The 15920-nt window shown below is 41.6% G+C and overlaps 1 protein-coding gene across 1 annotated transcript in view; it reads right to left on the minus strand.

The window, feature by feature from the left end:
* Positions 1 to 15920, minus strand: part of Itga8 (integrin subunit alpha 8) — a 178238-nt gene that overhangs the window by 29772 nt on the left and 132546 nt on the right. Inside the window, exon 25 of the mRNA XM_052728122.1 lies at positions 11061 to 11219. Coding sequence (XP_052584082.1) covers positions 11061 to 11219 — 159 coding nt within the window. The remainder of the gene's footprint in view (positions 1 to 11060; positions 11220 to 15920) is intronic.

Consider the following 15920-nt stretch of genomic DNA (forward strand, 5'->3'; position numbering starts at 1 on the left):
AGTATAAACTTGGTAGAAATTCAGTGTTGTGTCACAGTGGCAAAAGTTTGGAAAGCCTACAACCAACTGAACATAGAAACGTACTATTCCCCACTTCCACCCCGAATATTAAGCCTCCCTTTTTCTTGGTTTGTCTATATATGATGGGAGCAACACTATTACACTCATGTCTGGAATGAAAAAAGAAATTCCGGCATAGCAGATGTGGGATGTACTACAAAAGGTAAAACAGTGGTGATCAGTGTATCTAAGGGCCTGGAAGAATCTACCAGACAGACAAAGGGATGGAATCCAAACACTTCAGGATGTCAAGGGTCGTGACATGCTGGATTTTGCTCCTGTTTGCATCCCCAGATTCATCTCACCAAGAGCCCTTTGATTCCTATGCTATAGCAGCATATCTGGTTTCTGTTCCTGAGCTGCATCATCATGAAGCTCTGGGCTTCCATTTCATATGGTACATGTTTTCTGTGGTCTAGAAGTAACTATCAGGCCCATCCACGATTGCCACTTACTGGTCTCCATGAGAAAAGATAAAGCAAGAAGCAAAGAGCCACATGCATGCTCCTAGGAAACACCAGAAAACAGGCAGAGAGAGGAAATCTAACATGGACAACTTGGGAGGATGGGATGGGAAGTCCGGTAGGAATGAAAGGGAAATTTGCAAAACCAAGGGATTCTAGGTGTCCCCTAGATCCTGAAGAAGAGGAAAACATGATGAGAGACGTAAGTATTGACTGGCTGTGTCAGCTAAGAATTTGTGGTCCTTTCCGGAGTGGGAGATTCTGTGGGTAAAAATTGAATTGTAATTATTCAAGAGGGTTTGGATAATTGACAATTGTTTAGAAAAGTATCAGATGAAGTCCCTTGGTTATTCTCATGTTAAAGTGGTTTCTTTCCATGCCAGAATCTGTATAGATAGTTTCAGGTAGCCAGGACTGCACCATTAGGTCCTAAATAAATAAATAAATAAATAAATAAATAAATAAATAAATAGATAGATAGAATGTAGCTGCCAATCTGTATAGATAGTTTCAGGTAGCCAGGGCTGCACCAAGAGGTCCTGCCCAAAACAAACAAACAAACAAACAAACACTAAATAAATGAAGCTACCAAGCAAGCAAACAAAAACTAGTTTTGAGATGAGCCTTAAGTGATAGGCAAGAAGATGACCACTCTTGAAAATGATACAGGTTGAATTATTTGGCTTACTTTTTATTTTGATGAGGAAGGAAACTTCTGAGGCTTGTAAGATCCAAGGAAGGGATGGTAGAGGAGAAGAGGTTGAAGACACAGGGAACAGGGACATTTGATGTAGAAAAATTAAGCCTGGAGTAGCAGAAGGAAATGACCTTTCTCCCAAAGTGTTGCAGAGAGAAGTTGAAGATGAGAGAGAATATTAGATGGTGTATATCATGGGCTGGATTTTGTGATACGGAAATCAATCATTTGCAGACACACTTGTCTTCAGGCTACTATCAACGGTAATGTGAAAGAAAATAGATTGGAATTCCAGAGTGTAGTAAAGGCTTAGAGAAGCCAGTATAGAGATGGAGGAGGGCAGAGCTTCCTTGTGATAAGGATGGCCCCATGAATATCCAGCCATTGGGATATAATGGGACTACCAGCTAAAGGATGGAGAAGCTGGACTATGAAAGTATGTCTGGTTAGGACTTCCAGGGCAGTGACTTGGAAATTGCAGAAGGGAGATTATGACAGCTTTTAAAAGAATGTCCAGGTAAATCATCTTGCATTCTCAGCATGGCCAAAGGTAGCTTTGAGAGTGGGCAGAGTTGTGCTGACTACTTCCGAGAAAGCATGCATATTAAGAAAGAAAGGCTCACTGGAGAGAAGAAGTGAGAACATTATAAAAATAGGATGGATGAAGAATAGGATGCTGAGTGTGACAGAGGTAACGTATCTAGAGAACATGTTCAAAACCAATGACCAAAGTAAGGTGAGAACTCAGATGGGTCAGCTCCAGGCATGTTGGAATTTCCCAGGACAATGACAGAGCCTTGTCTTACCAGAAGGATAAACAAAGGAGCTGAGCACAAATGCTCAGAAATTCAGGATCTGATAGAAAAGGATTTACAGCCTAAGATTTAAAAAAAATTGATCTCAGACTGACAATTAAGAATTGTGTAAATCCCTAATTCCTCATATGTTTTATATTACATTTTCTGTATGTGTATGCTGTCATGGGTTTCAGATTTATTAAGTGCAACTTCTCTTTCTTTTCATTTTCTTTGAGACAGGGTCTCGTTATGTAGCTCAGGCTAGCCTTAAATCTGTTATCTCCTGCCCCAGCCTCTAGAAGTAAGCTAACGTACAGAGTGGAAGTACTGGAAAAACTGGGTCATGGTTATTTGTGTGTATGTGTGTGTAGCTTCATATATGTGTGAAAATGTGTATGCACATACATATGGATGCTAGAGTACACTTTTGGCTATTGTTTCTCATGTGGTATCCACTTTGGGGTTTCCTGTTTTTTTTTTTTTTTTATTTTGTTTGTTTGTTTTGAGACGGAGTCTCTTATTGGCCTGGAATTATCCCAGTAGGCTATGCTGTCAGGCCGGAAAACCCCAGGGATTTGCCTGTCTCTGGCTCTGGGTGATTTCTTTCCATAGGTTCTTGGGATTAAACTCATGTCCTTGTGTTTGCATGGTGGGTATTTTTACCAACTGTGCCATTTCCCTAGTTTCTAGTTGTGATTTTCTATTCTCAAATTATAACCTATGATTATTATCAGTATTAATAAAACAATGGCCCCAAACCAAGAACTCTGTGTGGTTTCAACAGATGTGGCTTATGTGGAAATAAAGAACATATGTACTGGGGTACATTATAATATTTGTCAATATTAATATACAGTCTCTGGATGAAGCACAGGTCTTCCTGCTTGCTAGAAAGCAGGGCCTTTGCAAGACAGGGGTCGACGGAACATGGCCTTTCATTTCATACCACTGATTAGCAGACAGAAAAAGTGCTACTGTTGAGCACCACAGTCAAAGGGTCTTCAAACAGCTTACAAGCCAGTTCTCTCAAATGGCATACCAGAAATTATTTCACAAAGCAAAACATAACAAAAGGGGAGCAGTTATCCAAGAAATGTAAACAACAATTAAAATCCATTTTCTATTTGGATAGTGGAGTCTCTTTCCCAGTGGCCATGGTCACATAGACCACACTTCTCTTCGGCCTGAGATGAGTGGAGGTGAGGGAGGCTGGTCTCTGAGCATCCGGGTAAGGCAGACATGCAGTCAAGAGTAAATTGGTTCAATGCTCTGAGAAGCTCCAAGTAAACACTCAAGTGACTCCCTAAGAACAAACAGCCTCCTTCTGCAACAAGGAAATGATTGGTAGTAAATATGTTTCTTTCTCCAGCTGTTACTCAGAATTTGACCCCAACAAGACTTTCTGATTTTCATAATTTTCCCCCAAACTCCTCACTCTGGTATAGTTTAAATTTATGGATTGAAGGAACAATATATAGCCAGAAAGTGCAGTGCAGTTAGAAGAATGGAATTTGAAGAAAGCGGTTGAGTGAAATGACTTGCGGCCCTGAGAGTCCACATGTAAGCATTGTATCCCATCTTTTTCTAGTTTGCGATGTGTCTTTGGAGTTCAGGTATTCCTAGCATACACGAAAGAACAGATTATACTCGTGGACTATAATTAAATCTAAGAGGAGGCAAGCCTAGAGGGCCAATGTACCCTGCAATTAAGACATACATGTTAAGGGTTTGTGGGCAGAGGGAAACCCTACTTTTTTCTTCCCGAGTTATGTGGTCTAACTACAAGAATCAATGCTCTCAATTGATGGTGCTGAAGCTTCCTTAGGCTTTGGATGTGGCGTTTTTCCATTGTATGATATCTATGAGGTGTACACATGTATGTTATATGTGCATGCAGGTGCTCCCATGCACACACAGGTAGGTGCATGTGAGTGGAAGTCAATGGACTACCTCAGGTGTCATTTTTCAGGATGGAGAAGATGAATTCAGTAGCAAGCACAGAAGCCAGGTGGACTGTCTTGCTCAGCCCATCTGAAGCCACGGATGGCTAGGCTATTTTCTCAAAGGAGGAGGGGAGCATGCACTTGACACTGACCATGATTGGGGTAAGTCACAGGCATCAATGAGTGCTTTAGCTATGAAATAAACTGTGGCTGCGAATATTCAAGCCCTTTAAAATGACTCCAAAAGGCATGAAAAGAAATTGGTAGGTAATGACAAAGGCAGGTGAAATACTTTTTTTTTTTTTCCCTGTGTATTCGTTTTAAAGATCTATGCTAGGTGGGGGGCTGGGGTGGGGGAGTGAGGCAGGGCTGTTGTTTAGGAACTGACAGTGTCCCTGAGTTTTGAATTGATGAGAAACAGTAGACAGAGGCAATTAACAGAAAAGAAAGTACTCTTAGGGATAAGACAAACTATGCAAATTTGCCAAGCCACTGTCTGCCGGCCACTTGAGTCTAGAAAACTATTTGCAGAGCTGTAATCCTTGACAGATGAACTGGTTCTGGGTTTTTGCCATCTCTGTTTGTATGATCTGGATGTAATTTGGACTTCCTGTGGGAACAGTCTTGCTGAATGAAGCAAGGAGAGACTCAGAGGCGACCTCCTTCCATACCTCCAAGGACAGTGCTTAGGATGTGGGTCTCTCATGCTTCTTGGCCTAGTCTTTGGAAGGCCCTTTATACCCTAGAATTCTCCCTTTTCTTGAAGTTATTCCTGGAAGATGCTCTGGGGTCTAATGCAGATGGTTCTGAGTAGCTTTGTCTTTCTCCCTAGGCACGGTCTCACATTCTTCAGCCTTCTTCCTCATCAGTTCACACTTGGGCCATTTATTACAAAATCTTGCCCATCGAAAAACTTAAAATCCTTTATTCTTCATGAAACTTGCGGTTCCTTGGTTGGGTTTACTTTTTCAACCTCATCTTATCTAAAGATCACAGCATGTTTGAAAGGCTATCCAAACCCCTGGATAAAGTCCACCAAAATAACAAAATTGGTAGTTTGAAAAAAATTATTTTACCATCTTTAGTATAGTTGAGAAACACTTTATTCGACTCTAAAATCTTATTCCAAGAAGGATCTGGAACAAATTAGATTTAATGGATCGGCCTGAATGCTGCAGACAGTTGAATGTTTCAAAATGTTTTAGATGATGGAAGCGGGGGGGGGGGGGGGGGGGGGGGGGGGGAGGAACGACTGCCACATTAAAATCCTTTCCTTCTGACCAAGACCGTGAAGTGTGGAGGCAGAACCTTCGTGGATGTCTGATCCTTCTCCTGAGGTTTTAGAAGACAGGTAAACCAAAACCCCAAGAGGTTGAAAGCTTCACTAAATAACAAAGCCCCAACCTTTGGATTGGGAGGCCAATGCACCAGTAGCAGGAACGCGTCTATCTGACCTCTATCACTCCCTGCTGACCTCAGCAGGCACTGGCTTCCTTGAAGGAGAAAAACAGGAGCTGTGTGAAGAAGCCCCCTCTTCTCCTCTCCACATTTTCCCACTTATCCTCAGACTCTGAGGTGCAACAGGCCCAAGCTGAGTGAATCTCCATGAAGCTTAGGGTGATGAGAGATCTAAATTAAAAATAAAGAGTGCCCTATTGGCTAGTGGCTTATATGTATGGTCACTCCATCCCATCCCATCTTGGATGTTGATGCTCTGTGGTTGGGCAGCAAGTGAGGTGAATATGGGTGAGATTGTTTGTTCATTGTTGCCTGAAGTGACCACAGGTTAGAATTATTATGCTGGTGGCTTATAAAGGCACTCAGTGTCCCCTCCTCAAACTTGGGAGACATTGGAGTAATTTGATAGAATAACCAGCTCCTACTGTGGAAACCGAGCCCTGTTAAGGTCAGACTCACTGGACCTGGATGTGTGTGTGTGAGAAGACTTTAAGGCTTTTGTTGAATTTGGAACACATCTTTGTTTGCACACAGGTCAAATTTCAGAGGGTTTGGGGAGATATTTGGCAATAAGGAAGCATTTCTCTTTAAAAAATCATGTTTTAAATGGTAACTCATTTCTCAAGCCAGTCCACAAGAAAAAAGGTTCCAGGGAAAAAACCCTGCTTAAGCTTCAATATGGTTTTGATGCCATAAAACTGTGTATTTGTAATAAAAATAATAATATCCAGGGACAATGGCAATATGAGTGATTATAAAAATAGAAAAATTATTTGTTTACTCTGTGATATTGAGTATTTAGGTAGGGATGTTTTTTTTATAGAGGGAAACAGGAAAGTGTGTCTGTGTTTGGTAAACTCTGACAGAATATCTACATCATTTCAAAGGCTTTATATTTGGTGGCTCTGGTTTCCTGTAGTGGGTGGCCTAGAAAATGCTTCTCTGGAAATCTGGATCGTTTCTTTTCCATAAGTATGTGAGAGAAGCAGGCATGGTGTTGTACCCTATAATCCAAGGAGCCAGGAGCCTGAGGTGGGAGGATGCAGAGTTTGAGGCCAGCTTGGGCTGCATCATGAGAACTTGTGTCAAAACAGAGCAGAACAAAAGAACAAAACAAAAATTTAAAAGCAAGCGGCAAAGCTGGTTAGAAGTTTGCATGGATTCAGCAAAGTCAGAAATCTTTCCAGCCATAAGTGAGCAAAGCCAAGAGCTTACATGAGAGAACAAGTTGACTAGGATGTGTCTCTGAGCACAAAAAGGGGTGTGGTGGGGGTGGTGACTAAGAGGAAATCGTTTGAATGGCGGAACAAGATGGACTGCTCAGGGACACAGATGTTTCAAGAGACACTCGCCACCTGGCACTTTCCTTAATAAGGCATTGCAGAGGAGGCTACAGTTAAGGAAGAGACTCCCAGCTGGTCAACTGACCCACTTCTAGCACCTCCAGTTTCCAGAGCTCACGAAACATTGCAGAAGAGGGGGGTGGAAAGAATGCAAGAGCTGCAGGATAGGAAGAGGGATGTGAGATGCTGTCGTCTTGCTATGACAAGGCACTGGCACTCATGGGCTCAGTGCAGCTATGGTTGCCTGCACAAGATCAAGCCACTGAACATTCCAGCATGGATGGAGGGAATATAGGCAGTTGATGACTTTTGACTGGCGTGTCATTTTTCTTTGAGATGTGGTCACTAGTAGACTGCCCATGCTCTGGGGAGTGTTTAAGGGCAGCACCAATTAGATCCAGCAGGTTTCTTTTTTAAAAGGATGTGTGAAGGTCCATCTGACAGAAGATCAATATGTTGTTCAACACTCATTAGAGAAGCTTCTTTGGCACAACTGTATGCAGAGAGTTTGGAGCACTCAGCCCAAACCGGGATATCCTCATCAAATCTCTTCCCTCAAAGCTACAGAAGAGCTGGCTGAAAGACTGTGAAAACCAGAGGTGGATGGCTCCAAAGAAACAATTTATCTAGGCACAATAGGGCTGATGCACATATTAACTCACACGGTCTGTGACAGCATGTTCAAGACCTGAGCAAGTTCAAGCCAGAAAAACACCCCAGCATGAGAAAGGGAAATGGACACAAAGTCCCGCCCCTAAACAAGAAGCTGTTTACAATTGATACCTGCTGGGACAATCAGTCCTTTAGAGAAAATTGATTTTTCTCTAATGAACACTGGGTGTGTCAGCCACACTCCAGAGAAGGCCACATGCTCAGAAGTAGTCAGTCATCATAAAATAGACTCCATGGTGTTACAGACATGTGCCCCTGGGCCTGGTGCTATATGTAATAACCAGCACTGGGGAGAGAGAGACAGAGGTTCCCTGGAATGTATTGGCCAGCCAGGCTAACTGGGTAGGTAAGCTCCAGGTTTAGTGAACACCTGGGTGTAGCTGGAGTTTTCTCCAGCCCAGCTCAGACCCGACCAAGTAAACACACAAAGACTTATATTACTTACAAACTGTATGGCTATGGCAGGCTTCCTGCTAAATAGATCTTACATCTTAAATTAACCCATTTCTATTAATCTATAAGTTGCCACGTGGCTTGTGCCTTACTGGTACTTTACATCTTACTTCTCTCTGTCTCTCTGTGTCTCTCTGTCTCTGTCTCTGTCTCTGTCTCTGTCTCTGTCTCTCTCTCTCTCTCTCTCTCTCTCTCTCTCTCTCTCTTTTTTTTGTTTGTTTTTTGTTTTTTTGTTTTGTAGCTTTGCGCCTTTCCTGGAACTCACTCTGTAGCCCAGGCTGGCCTCGAACTCACAGAGATCCACCTGCCTCTGCCTCTCGATTGCTGTGATTAAAGGCGTGCACCACCACCACCCGGTTCACATCCTACTTTTCATGGCAGCGGTGGCTGCCAGCATTTCCTGACTCAGTCTTCTACTCCCAGAATTCTCCTCTCTCCTTATCCTGCCTATACTATACTTCCTGCCAGGCTACTGGCCAATCAATGTTTTATTTATCACTCAATCAGAGCAACACATTCACAGCATACAGAAAGACATCCCCAGCACATGTGATGACAGAGAAAGACACCGGTGGTCACCTCAGGCATCTACAAGGGAGTATATGAGCGTACGTGCATGTGCGCACATGCACGAACACACACATTATACACAAACACACACAAAAACAACATAGAAAAGCTCTCAATTAGCCTTGATATTACCATTTAAAAAATTTTTAAACCTATGTGTTGAAAAAATTTTGTCATCTGTTTTTCACTCATTTCTATTCATACTTAATACAGACAGAACAAGTTGTTTATCTTTGCATGTCGAGGAATGTTGCTGAATAAGTTAATAGCAGTGTCACTAATCTATTTAATATCTTAAGAGAAAATAATATTCAGGTACTCTCAATTATTAGTGCCACTGATAAAAAATAAAGATTATTGCTTTAATGTCTATTTATTAATAAGAGGTTTTTTGAAATTTCTCTGGGAACATATTAAGTGCTGTTAAAGTATATTAAGGAGGCTGGGAAAATGGCTTAGGGGTTAAGAACACTGCCAGCTCTAGTTCCAATGGACCCAATGCCCTTTTCCGACCTCCATAGGTAGCCAACATGCATGTGATACACATACATATATGCAGACAAAACACTCATATACATCAAGTAAATCTTTATACAATATGTTAAGAACCTGAAAGTAATGACAATTTGACTATGCCATACCATAGGAATTCATACATTGTTCTAATTAAGCTATTTTTAAAAGCTGTTGCTTCATATTCTCATAAAATCTTACATTCAGTTTTCACAGATTGAGAGGTTTTTTTTTTTCCTTAAAGAAGCATAATTAAGTTGCATTAAAAGAATTTCCTAGCCTTGGGCAGATTTTTAATGTAAGTCTATTAGCACACTAAAGAGTAAGTGAGAAGCAGAGAGTGCCAGGTGCTCAGTATTCACTACCACTCAGTTCGCACAAATCTGTCAACATTTAATGCAAGTTATCTGTTAGGACTGTCCTTGTCACTGAACATGATTGTTAAATTGCCTCAGAAGAAAAAAAAACCCTTACAGCCAGCACAGTGCACATTACACACGTTACATAATATATACAAACATATATAAACACTGTCAGACATAAGCCAAATATTGCACTCTGAGAGAGTTAGGAGCCTTCTGCTGGAGCGTGTGATTCAAGACTGTGGGAGATATGTTAAATACAGGGCACAGTGTGTGAAGAGCTGAGTTACTAAACAGTATCCGCTAACTTTAGAAGACATTATTCTTTAGTAAACAGCTGTCTCTGAAGACAAAAATTTTCTCAATGAAGGGGAAAGAAAGAGGAAGTGAGACAAAACTTCCGGGAAGTATTTAAAATAATTTCATGTCACACAATGACTTTGTTATCTCTCCATAAAGAGCACAGTGGCTTATCACCCCTTATGTCCTTTCCTGTTGAACCTCCTGTTAATCCTCTTGCCTGTACATACTGAACATTTGGGGGGTGAAAAAGGAAGCCATTCAGAGTGGCAGTGACCCTGAGCCTGTGGCTGGGTCCTGGATGGCTCAGTCTGTGGTTCAGGAAGTCTGTCTTTGCACCAGAGACACTGGGCCCTTGTAGCTTCTAGGAGAATGTTCTTGAGAGAGGCTGTCTTCTGAGGACAACATTCGATACACAATGTTTTGTTTTTGTTTTCATGCAAATGTGACATTTTCAAGGGCTGATGTTACTTCATTTCTTTACTTCCCAGAAGGAATCTAAGCCAACTTTGGACCTTTATCTGGACGGGATCTGCCTTGGGACATTTGGACTCGTTGTTAATGAACAAGTAGTCCGCAAAGCAGCTGCTTCTGTTTCACAGAAGGTGGAAACAGCTAGAGAGGGAGAATCTTGGGCCCAGCCCAGAACCTGCTCTCAATAGACTCCCAGGCTCCTTCCAGAATCTACATTTTAATAAATCCTCAGGCTCTGCTCTGACCCAGCCTAGTTACAGACCCTTAGGTCATGCCCTATCATACTTTCTCTAGACCCCCCAGGCTTTACTTAGACCCTGCCTTCTAATAGACGTCCAAGAACCCTTTCTGATCCTGCTGCTAATAGACTCCTTAGACCCCACCCTGACTCTGCATTCTAATAGGCTCAAGGCCCCTCCCTGACCCTGTAGCGCCATAGACTCCCCAGGTCCTGCACTGGCCATCACATTTTTCTAGACCCCCAGGAGCATTTAAAGTCTGCACGGCACTGCTTTGGGCTTTTCTACAAGCTTTCACTACCCCGGAAATCCTGAACATTCCAATCTAGGGGTTCTCAGGGCATTGAGACAGCCTTTGGCAAATTCTCACATTTTACCACTTGCTATTAACAACAGCTGTGAGTGCCCATTTTGGCAAAGATCTGCATGTCTTTGGGCAATATACCAAGAAGACTTTCAAAAATGACATCTTATACTAACTCTCCTAAATGTGGCATACCTAATTATGATTTTGGCTTGGTTGTGCTATTGATCAAACAGTCTATAGAAGGTGATCATTGAATAAGGCTCAGTAGTCGACAGGTTGCTATGAAGAGTCAACACTTGCTCGGATTGAGAGTTTACACTAGGTTATGCCCTTTAAAATCAAGAGAAAATGTCTGCTCAGTGATCACGGAAGCAGCTTAAAGTGAGCCACTGGCTAGACCACACGTACCTTTATATCCTGTGGGTTGATCTCAGGATTTGTTTGACATCGTAGAGGTCCCAGAGTTTGAAGATGAAAAATGTAGAGGAGAAACTCATCCCGTGCAGAGAATGGCCAGCCCACTTCAAGAACGGTGTCACTGATGGTACTGGGTCCAATATTATGCAGCTGCAAGAATGTGACACATTAAGAAACATAGTCCAACTCTGTCTGTTATGTGTCTGTTTTGAAAAGTACATGTTATTGGCTTTGACTATGGCAGTAGGAAACAGAACATAGAATGCACCCAGGCAGGGGGAATTCTGAAATCACAGTGTGGAGATATTCAGGGAAGACTCTGCCAAGTTTTGAGCATGGGTTTTCCAAAGACTATGTAGCTGGAACAATTCATATTAGAAATGCTTGGGACCTGAAGTATTTTAAACCTCAGAATACTGCACATATACCATGTAAAATCTCAGGGATGGGACCCTACTGTAATCACAAGATTCACGGATGTTTCAGACATACCTTATTATACATAGCTTGATGGCAACCTTTTAGATATTTTCACTTATTTATTTGAAGTGTATTTGTGCATGTGCAGGTGCCTTCTGGAGGCTAGAGGCTGACATCAGCTGTCCTCCTGGGTTGCTCTCCACCTTATGTATTGAGACAGTGTCTCTTACTTGAACTCAGAGCTCACTGCTATGGGGCTGGTGTAGCTATTCAGCTGGCTCCAGGGGTTTCCTGTCTGGGCTTCCTACACACTTGAATGACAAGCAGCTTGCCACACCCGCATGGCAAGGGCTTTACCCACTGAGCCAACTGCCCAGCCCATTATAAATGTTTTTAACGTGCTTGTGTTTTTGACTATGACCTGTCTCATGAGGTCAGGTGTGGTATTTTCTGCTTGGAGCAGGAATCAAAACAATTGGACTTCATAGTACATTCCGTTGTTTTCAGATTAAAGAGGCTCCATCTGTACTCACTGTGTGAGATCACTGCCATGCTTACCTTGAATTTCTGTAAATGTAACGGCAGCACTAGAAATGCAGTTTTAATTATAGGCTTCCACAATGTAGTCATCCTTTCTTTACATTTGGAATTTGCCTCCTCCTGCCTGACTACTGATTTGTCAATTGCAACCACATGTGATGCACTCGCTTTCCCCTTCTGGGAAAATAGCCATCCGTCAAGTGCCGAAGCTGGCCTGAGAGCCCTACAATTCTCTGCCAGTGACTGTTCCAAAGCCGAGGTCCTGGTGTGTTGTCATTAGGCAACCCCAGAGAAAGGAAGGGCACATCTCATGAAGACGAACGTTTTAAACACACGAATTCTACTCAGAGGATGCAGACCACATCCCCCAAACACTGAGCACATTGGAAGGAATTATGAGTTTACACATTCTCTTCAAAATTTGTAGAGATCTTTGTCCCCCTCAGTTCTGATAATTATCACCAAAATCTATAAAGCAATGTGGTTTTTGTTTTTGCCTATTTTGATGGCCTGCTTAATTCACATCACTAAAGCAGTATGGCATCTACCAACATAGCATATTATGAGATGAGATTAGTGTGCAAGAAATATTTGGTGGGTTTTTTAGTGGGGGGGTGTCCTGGTGATTACTCTAAACTTTCATGATGTTTATGTTAATCCTAGATGCAGGGCTGCACATAAATGATTGAATCTGAACATTTTTCCAAACTTTGACGTTTTACCATTCTTAAGAGGAAGTTGGCTCACACAGTTTAATAAATGAGTCAACACCTTGCTCTTTTCCCTGTGAAGTTCTTGACCTGAGTTACGTTAGGACAGGCTGTCCTTTTATTATCAGAAGAGCTTAAGTGCAGGCCAGGGCTTCTGAACATACAGTTGAAGGACATTTTATGCCGGTGCTACTCAGGAGCTATTACTTCTCCATAGATGAAGAGCTCACGTTTGGGAACCTCTTCATTGTTAACCGGGGAGAAGCCCTTCATAGCCCTTGGTAATGGTTAGTGTCAATTGTCAGCTTGACAGAAGCTAGGATCACCTGAGACATGGGCCCATGGGCGATTATCTTAATCTTGCGTTGATGTGGGAAGGCTCCTTTTTAATTGTAGGTGCGACTATTCCCTCTAGGCTGTATAAATGAAGGAGGTGGGCTGAGCACTCCCATAAGCATGCATTTCTCTCTGACTCCTGAGTGCTGATGCAATGTGACTAGCAGGCCTCCTGTTCCTGCCCACTGTGTCCTCCCTGCCTGCTGCTACGTCTTTCCTGCCAAGATGGACTGTATTCCTCTGGAACTATAAGCTAAAACAGACCCTCTTCCCTTAGGTCACTGTTGTTAGTGTATTTTATAACAGCAATGGAAAAGTAACTAATACATTCTTGTCACTTGAGATGAAAGTCATATTCAGAAATAAAATGACTCCTAAAGACATTATGCTGTACCCATAGATCAGTGTCTCACTCATCCATCATCGGAGAAGCTTCTTCCTGCAGCAGATAGGAACTAATACAGAGACCCACACCTGGATAATATGCAGAGTGAGAGACCTTGGAACACTCAATCCTGAATGGGATGTTTCCCCTTATCAATGCCCCCCCCCCCCAGGATCAAGGAACACTGCAGAAGAGGAGGTAAAAAGATGATAAGAGCCAGAGGTGGTGGAGGACACCAAGGAAACAAGAGCTTCCAAACACAGCAGGATTGACACACACATGAACTCAGAGACTGTGGCAGCATGCACAATCTCTCCATGGGTCTTTACCAGGGGGGATCCCAGCACTGAGAGAGGAAGGAGACATAAGCTCCCATCCCTAACCCTGAACCTACCTCCAACTGATAATCACTTGCAAATGAAAAATGAGTTTTCTCCAATGGACTCTCATTGGGTAGACAAACCGCTCTTAAGGCCAGGTCCCGCGCCCAGCACTAGAAGGGTAACACATAATGGACTCAATGGCGTTTTGGGGTTCTTTGTCTCATAATGCTTTGTCAGGGCTTCCTCCCCCACCTTACAGGTCCTGTGCATATATATATGTATATGTTATGGTTTCCAGTTTCATGTTTTTATGGACTTTCTGCACGTGCAAATGATATGTCCCTGTGCCTATGTGTGTTTCTTGAGCTTTTTCTTTGGCTCTTATTTGTTCTGACTATTTGTTTTTATTTTATCTAATTTTATTTATTATTATTATTATTATTATTTTTAAATGCCTGTTTGTATCCTAATGAGAGAGAGAAAGAAAGGGTATGGATTTGAGTGTGTGGGGCAGTGGGGAGGATCTGGGAGGAGGGGAAACCATAATCAGAATATTCAAATCTGTATTCAAATCTATTTTCAATTAAAAAACAGAAAGTCATCTTCAGAACAATTGGTTCAGTGGGCTGAAGGGACAGAGAATGAAGGAAAAAGGGACCTCAACCAGAGAGCTGATTGGAGCTTCACTTTTCTGAAATCCCATCCTGGGTCCCCTAAAAATGAATTACTAGATGGCTGATGGCATTAACTTTAAAGAAAAACCTAAATAACTACTAAATTAAGCTTCTGTTATATGTTTTTTTTTCCATTAAATTTAAATGTTTTAGGCAACATGTCAATAAGTGATCCCACTATTAGCAGTTTAAGACTTTGTGTGGTAAAAGAACATCGGGCTCTTCCTGTGGGATGCTGTTGCCTTGGAAGATAGTTGACTAATCCATGGGGTATTCAGATCTCAGAATAAATGATTCATTTTCAATTTCAGTTACACAAATAAAAAAGTAAAATGATTCTATCATGTTATTGCCTCATAAGTTACATCTATTTTTCTCACAATAATGACTAATTCATTGAGTATTATAATAGTACTTTATAGGTAATAACATTTAGTTTATATATAGGTAAGTTCAAGGGTATCTGAAAATGTGAGAAGAAACACAATTAAAGGAGCGAGGTGTTTTTTTGATGCATAGGCTGTTCAAATATTGAATAGAGAACAAATAAAAATATTTTTAAAAGGTGACTTAATAAGATAAAATGTTTCATGCCAGGTAACAGATCTCACCACTGAGGACTGAGTGTCTGTCTACAGTTATTCAACAGGGTTAGTTCTTTGAGAAAATCAACAAGATAGACAAGCCCTTATCCAAACTAACCAAAAGGCAGAGAGAGAGCATTAACAAATTAACAGAATCAGAAATGAAAAGGGAGATATAACAACTGACAAAGAAGAAATCCAGAGAATCATCAGGTCATACTTCAAAATCCTGTACTCCACAAAATTGGAAAATCTAAAAGAAATGGACAATTTTCTGGATAGGTACCTCATACCAAAGTTAAATCAAGACCAGATAAACAATTTAAATAGACCAATAACTCCTAAGGAAATGGAAACAGTCATTAAAAGTCTCCCAACCAAAAAAAAAAAAAAAAAAAAAAAAGCCTAGGACCAGATGGTTTCAACGAAGAATTCTACCAGATTTTCAAAGAAGAGTTAATACCAATACTCTTCAAATTGTTCCACACAATAGAAACAGAAGGAACGTTACCAAACTCCTTTTATGAGGCTACAGTTACTCTGATTCCCAGCAGCCATTATAGCCATAATAGCATAAGTTATAAAATTTGGACCTTGGACTGGGACCTGAGGTTCTATGAAGTTCTTATTAGTAAAGAGTACATGAATAAAACCTCAAAAAAATTAATATAAGAAATAACTATCTTGGGCTGAAGAGATGGCTCAGCAGTTAAGAGCATTGGCTACTCTTCTAGTGGACCTAAGTTCCATTCTCAGCACCCACAAGGCAGTTCACAACCATCTGTAACTCCAGTTCCAGAGGATCAGATGCCACCTTCTAGCTTCCACAAGCACCAGGCACACATACTGCACACACACACACACACACACACACACACA

The sequence above is a fragment of the Peromyscus californicus genome, unplaced genomic scaffold (assembly GCF_007827085.1).
Source record: "Peromyscus californicus insignis strain IS unplaced genomic scaffold, ASM782708v3 Scaffold_8__1_contigs__length_139910024, whole genome shotgun sequence".
Classification (NCBI taxonomy): domain Eukaryota; kingdom Metazoa; phylum Chordata; class Mammalia; order Rodentia; family Cricetidae; genus Peromyscus; species Peromyscus californicus.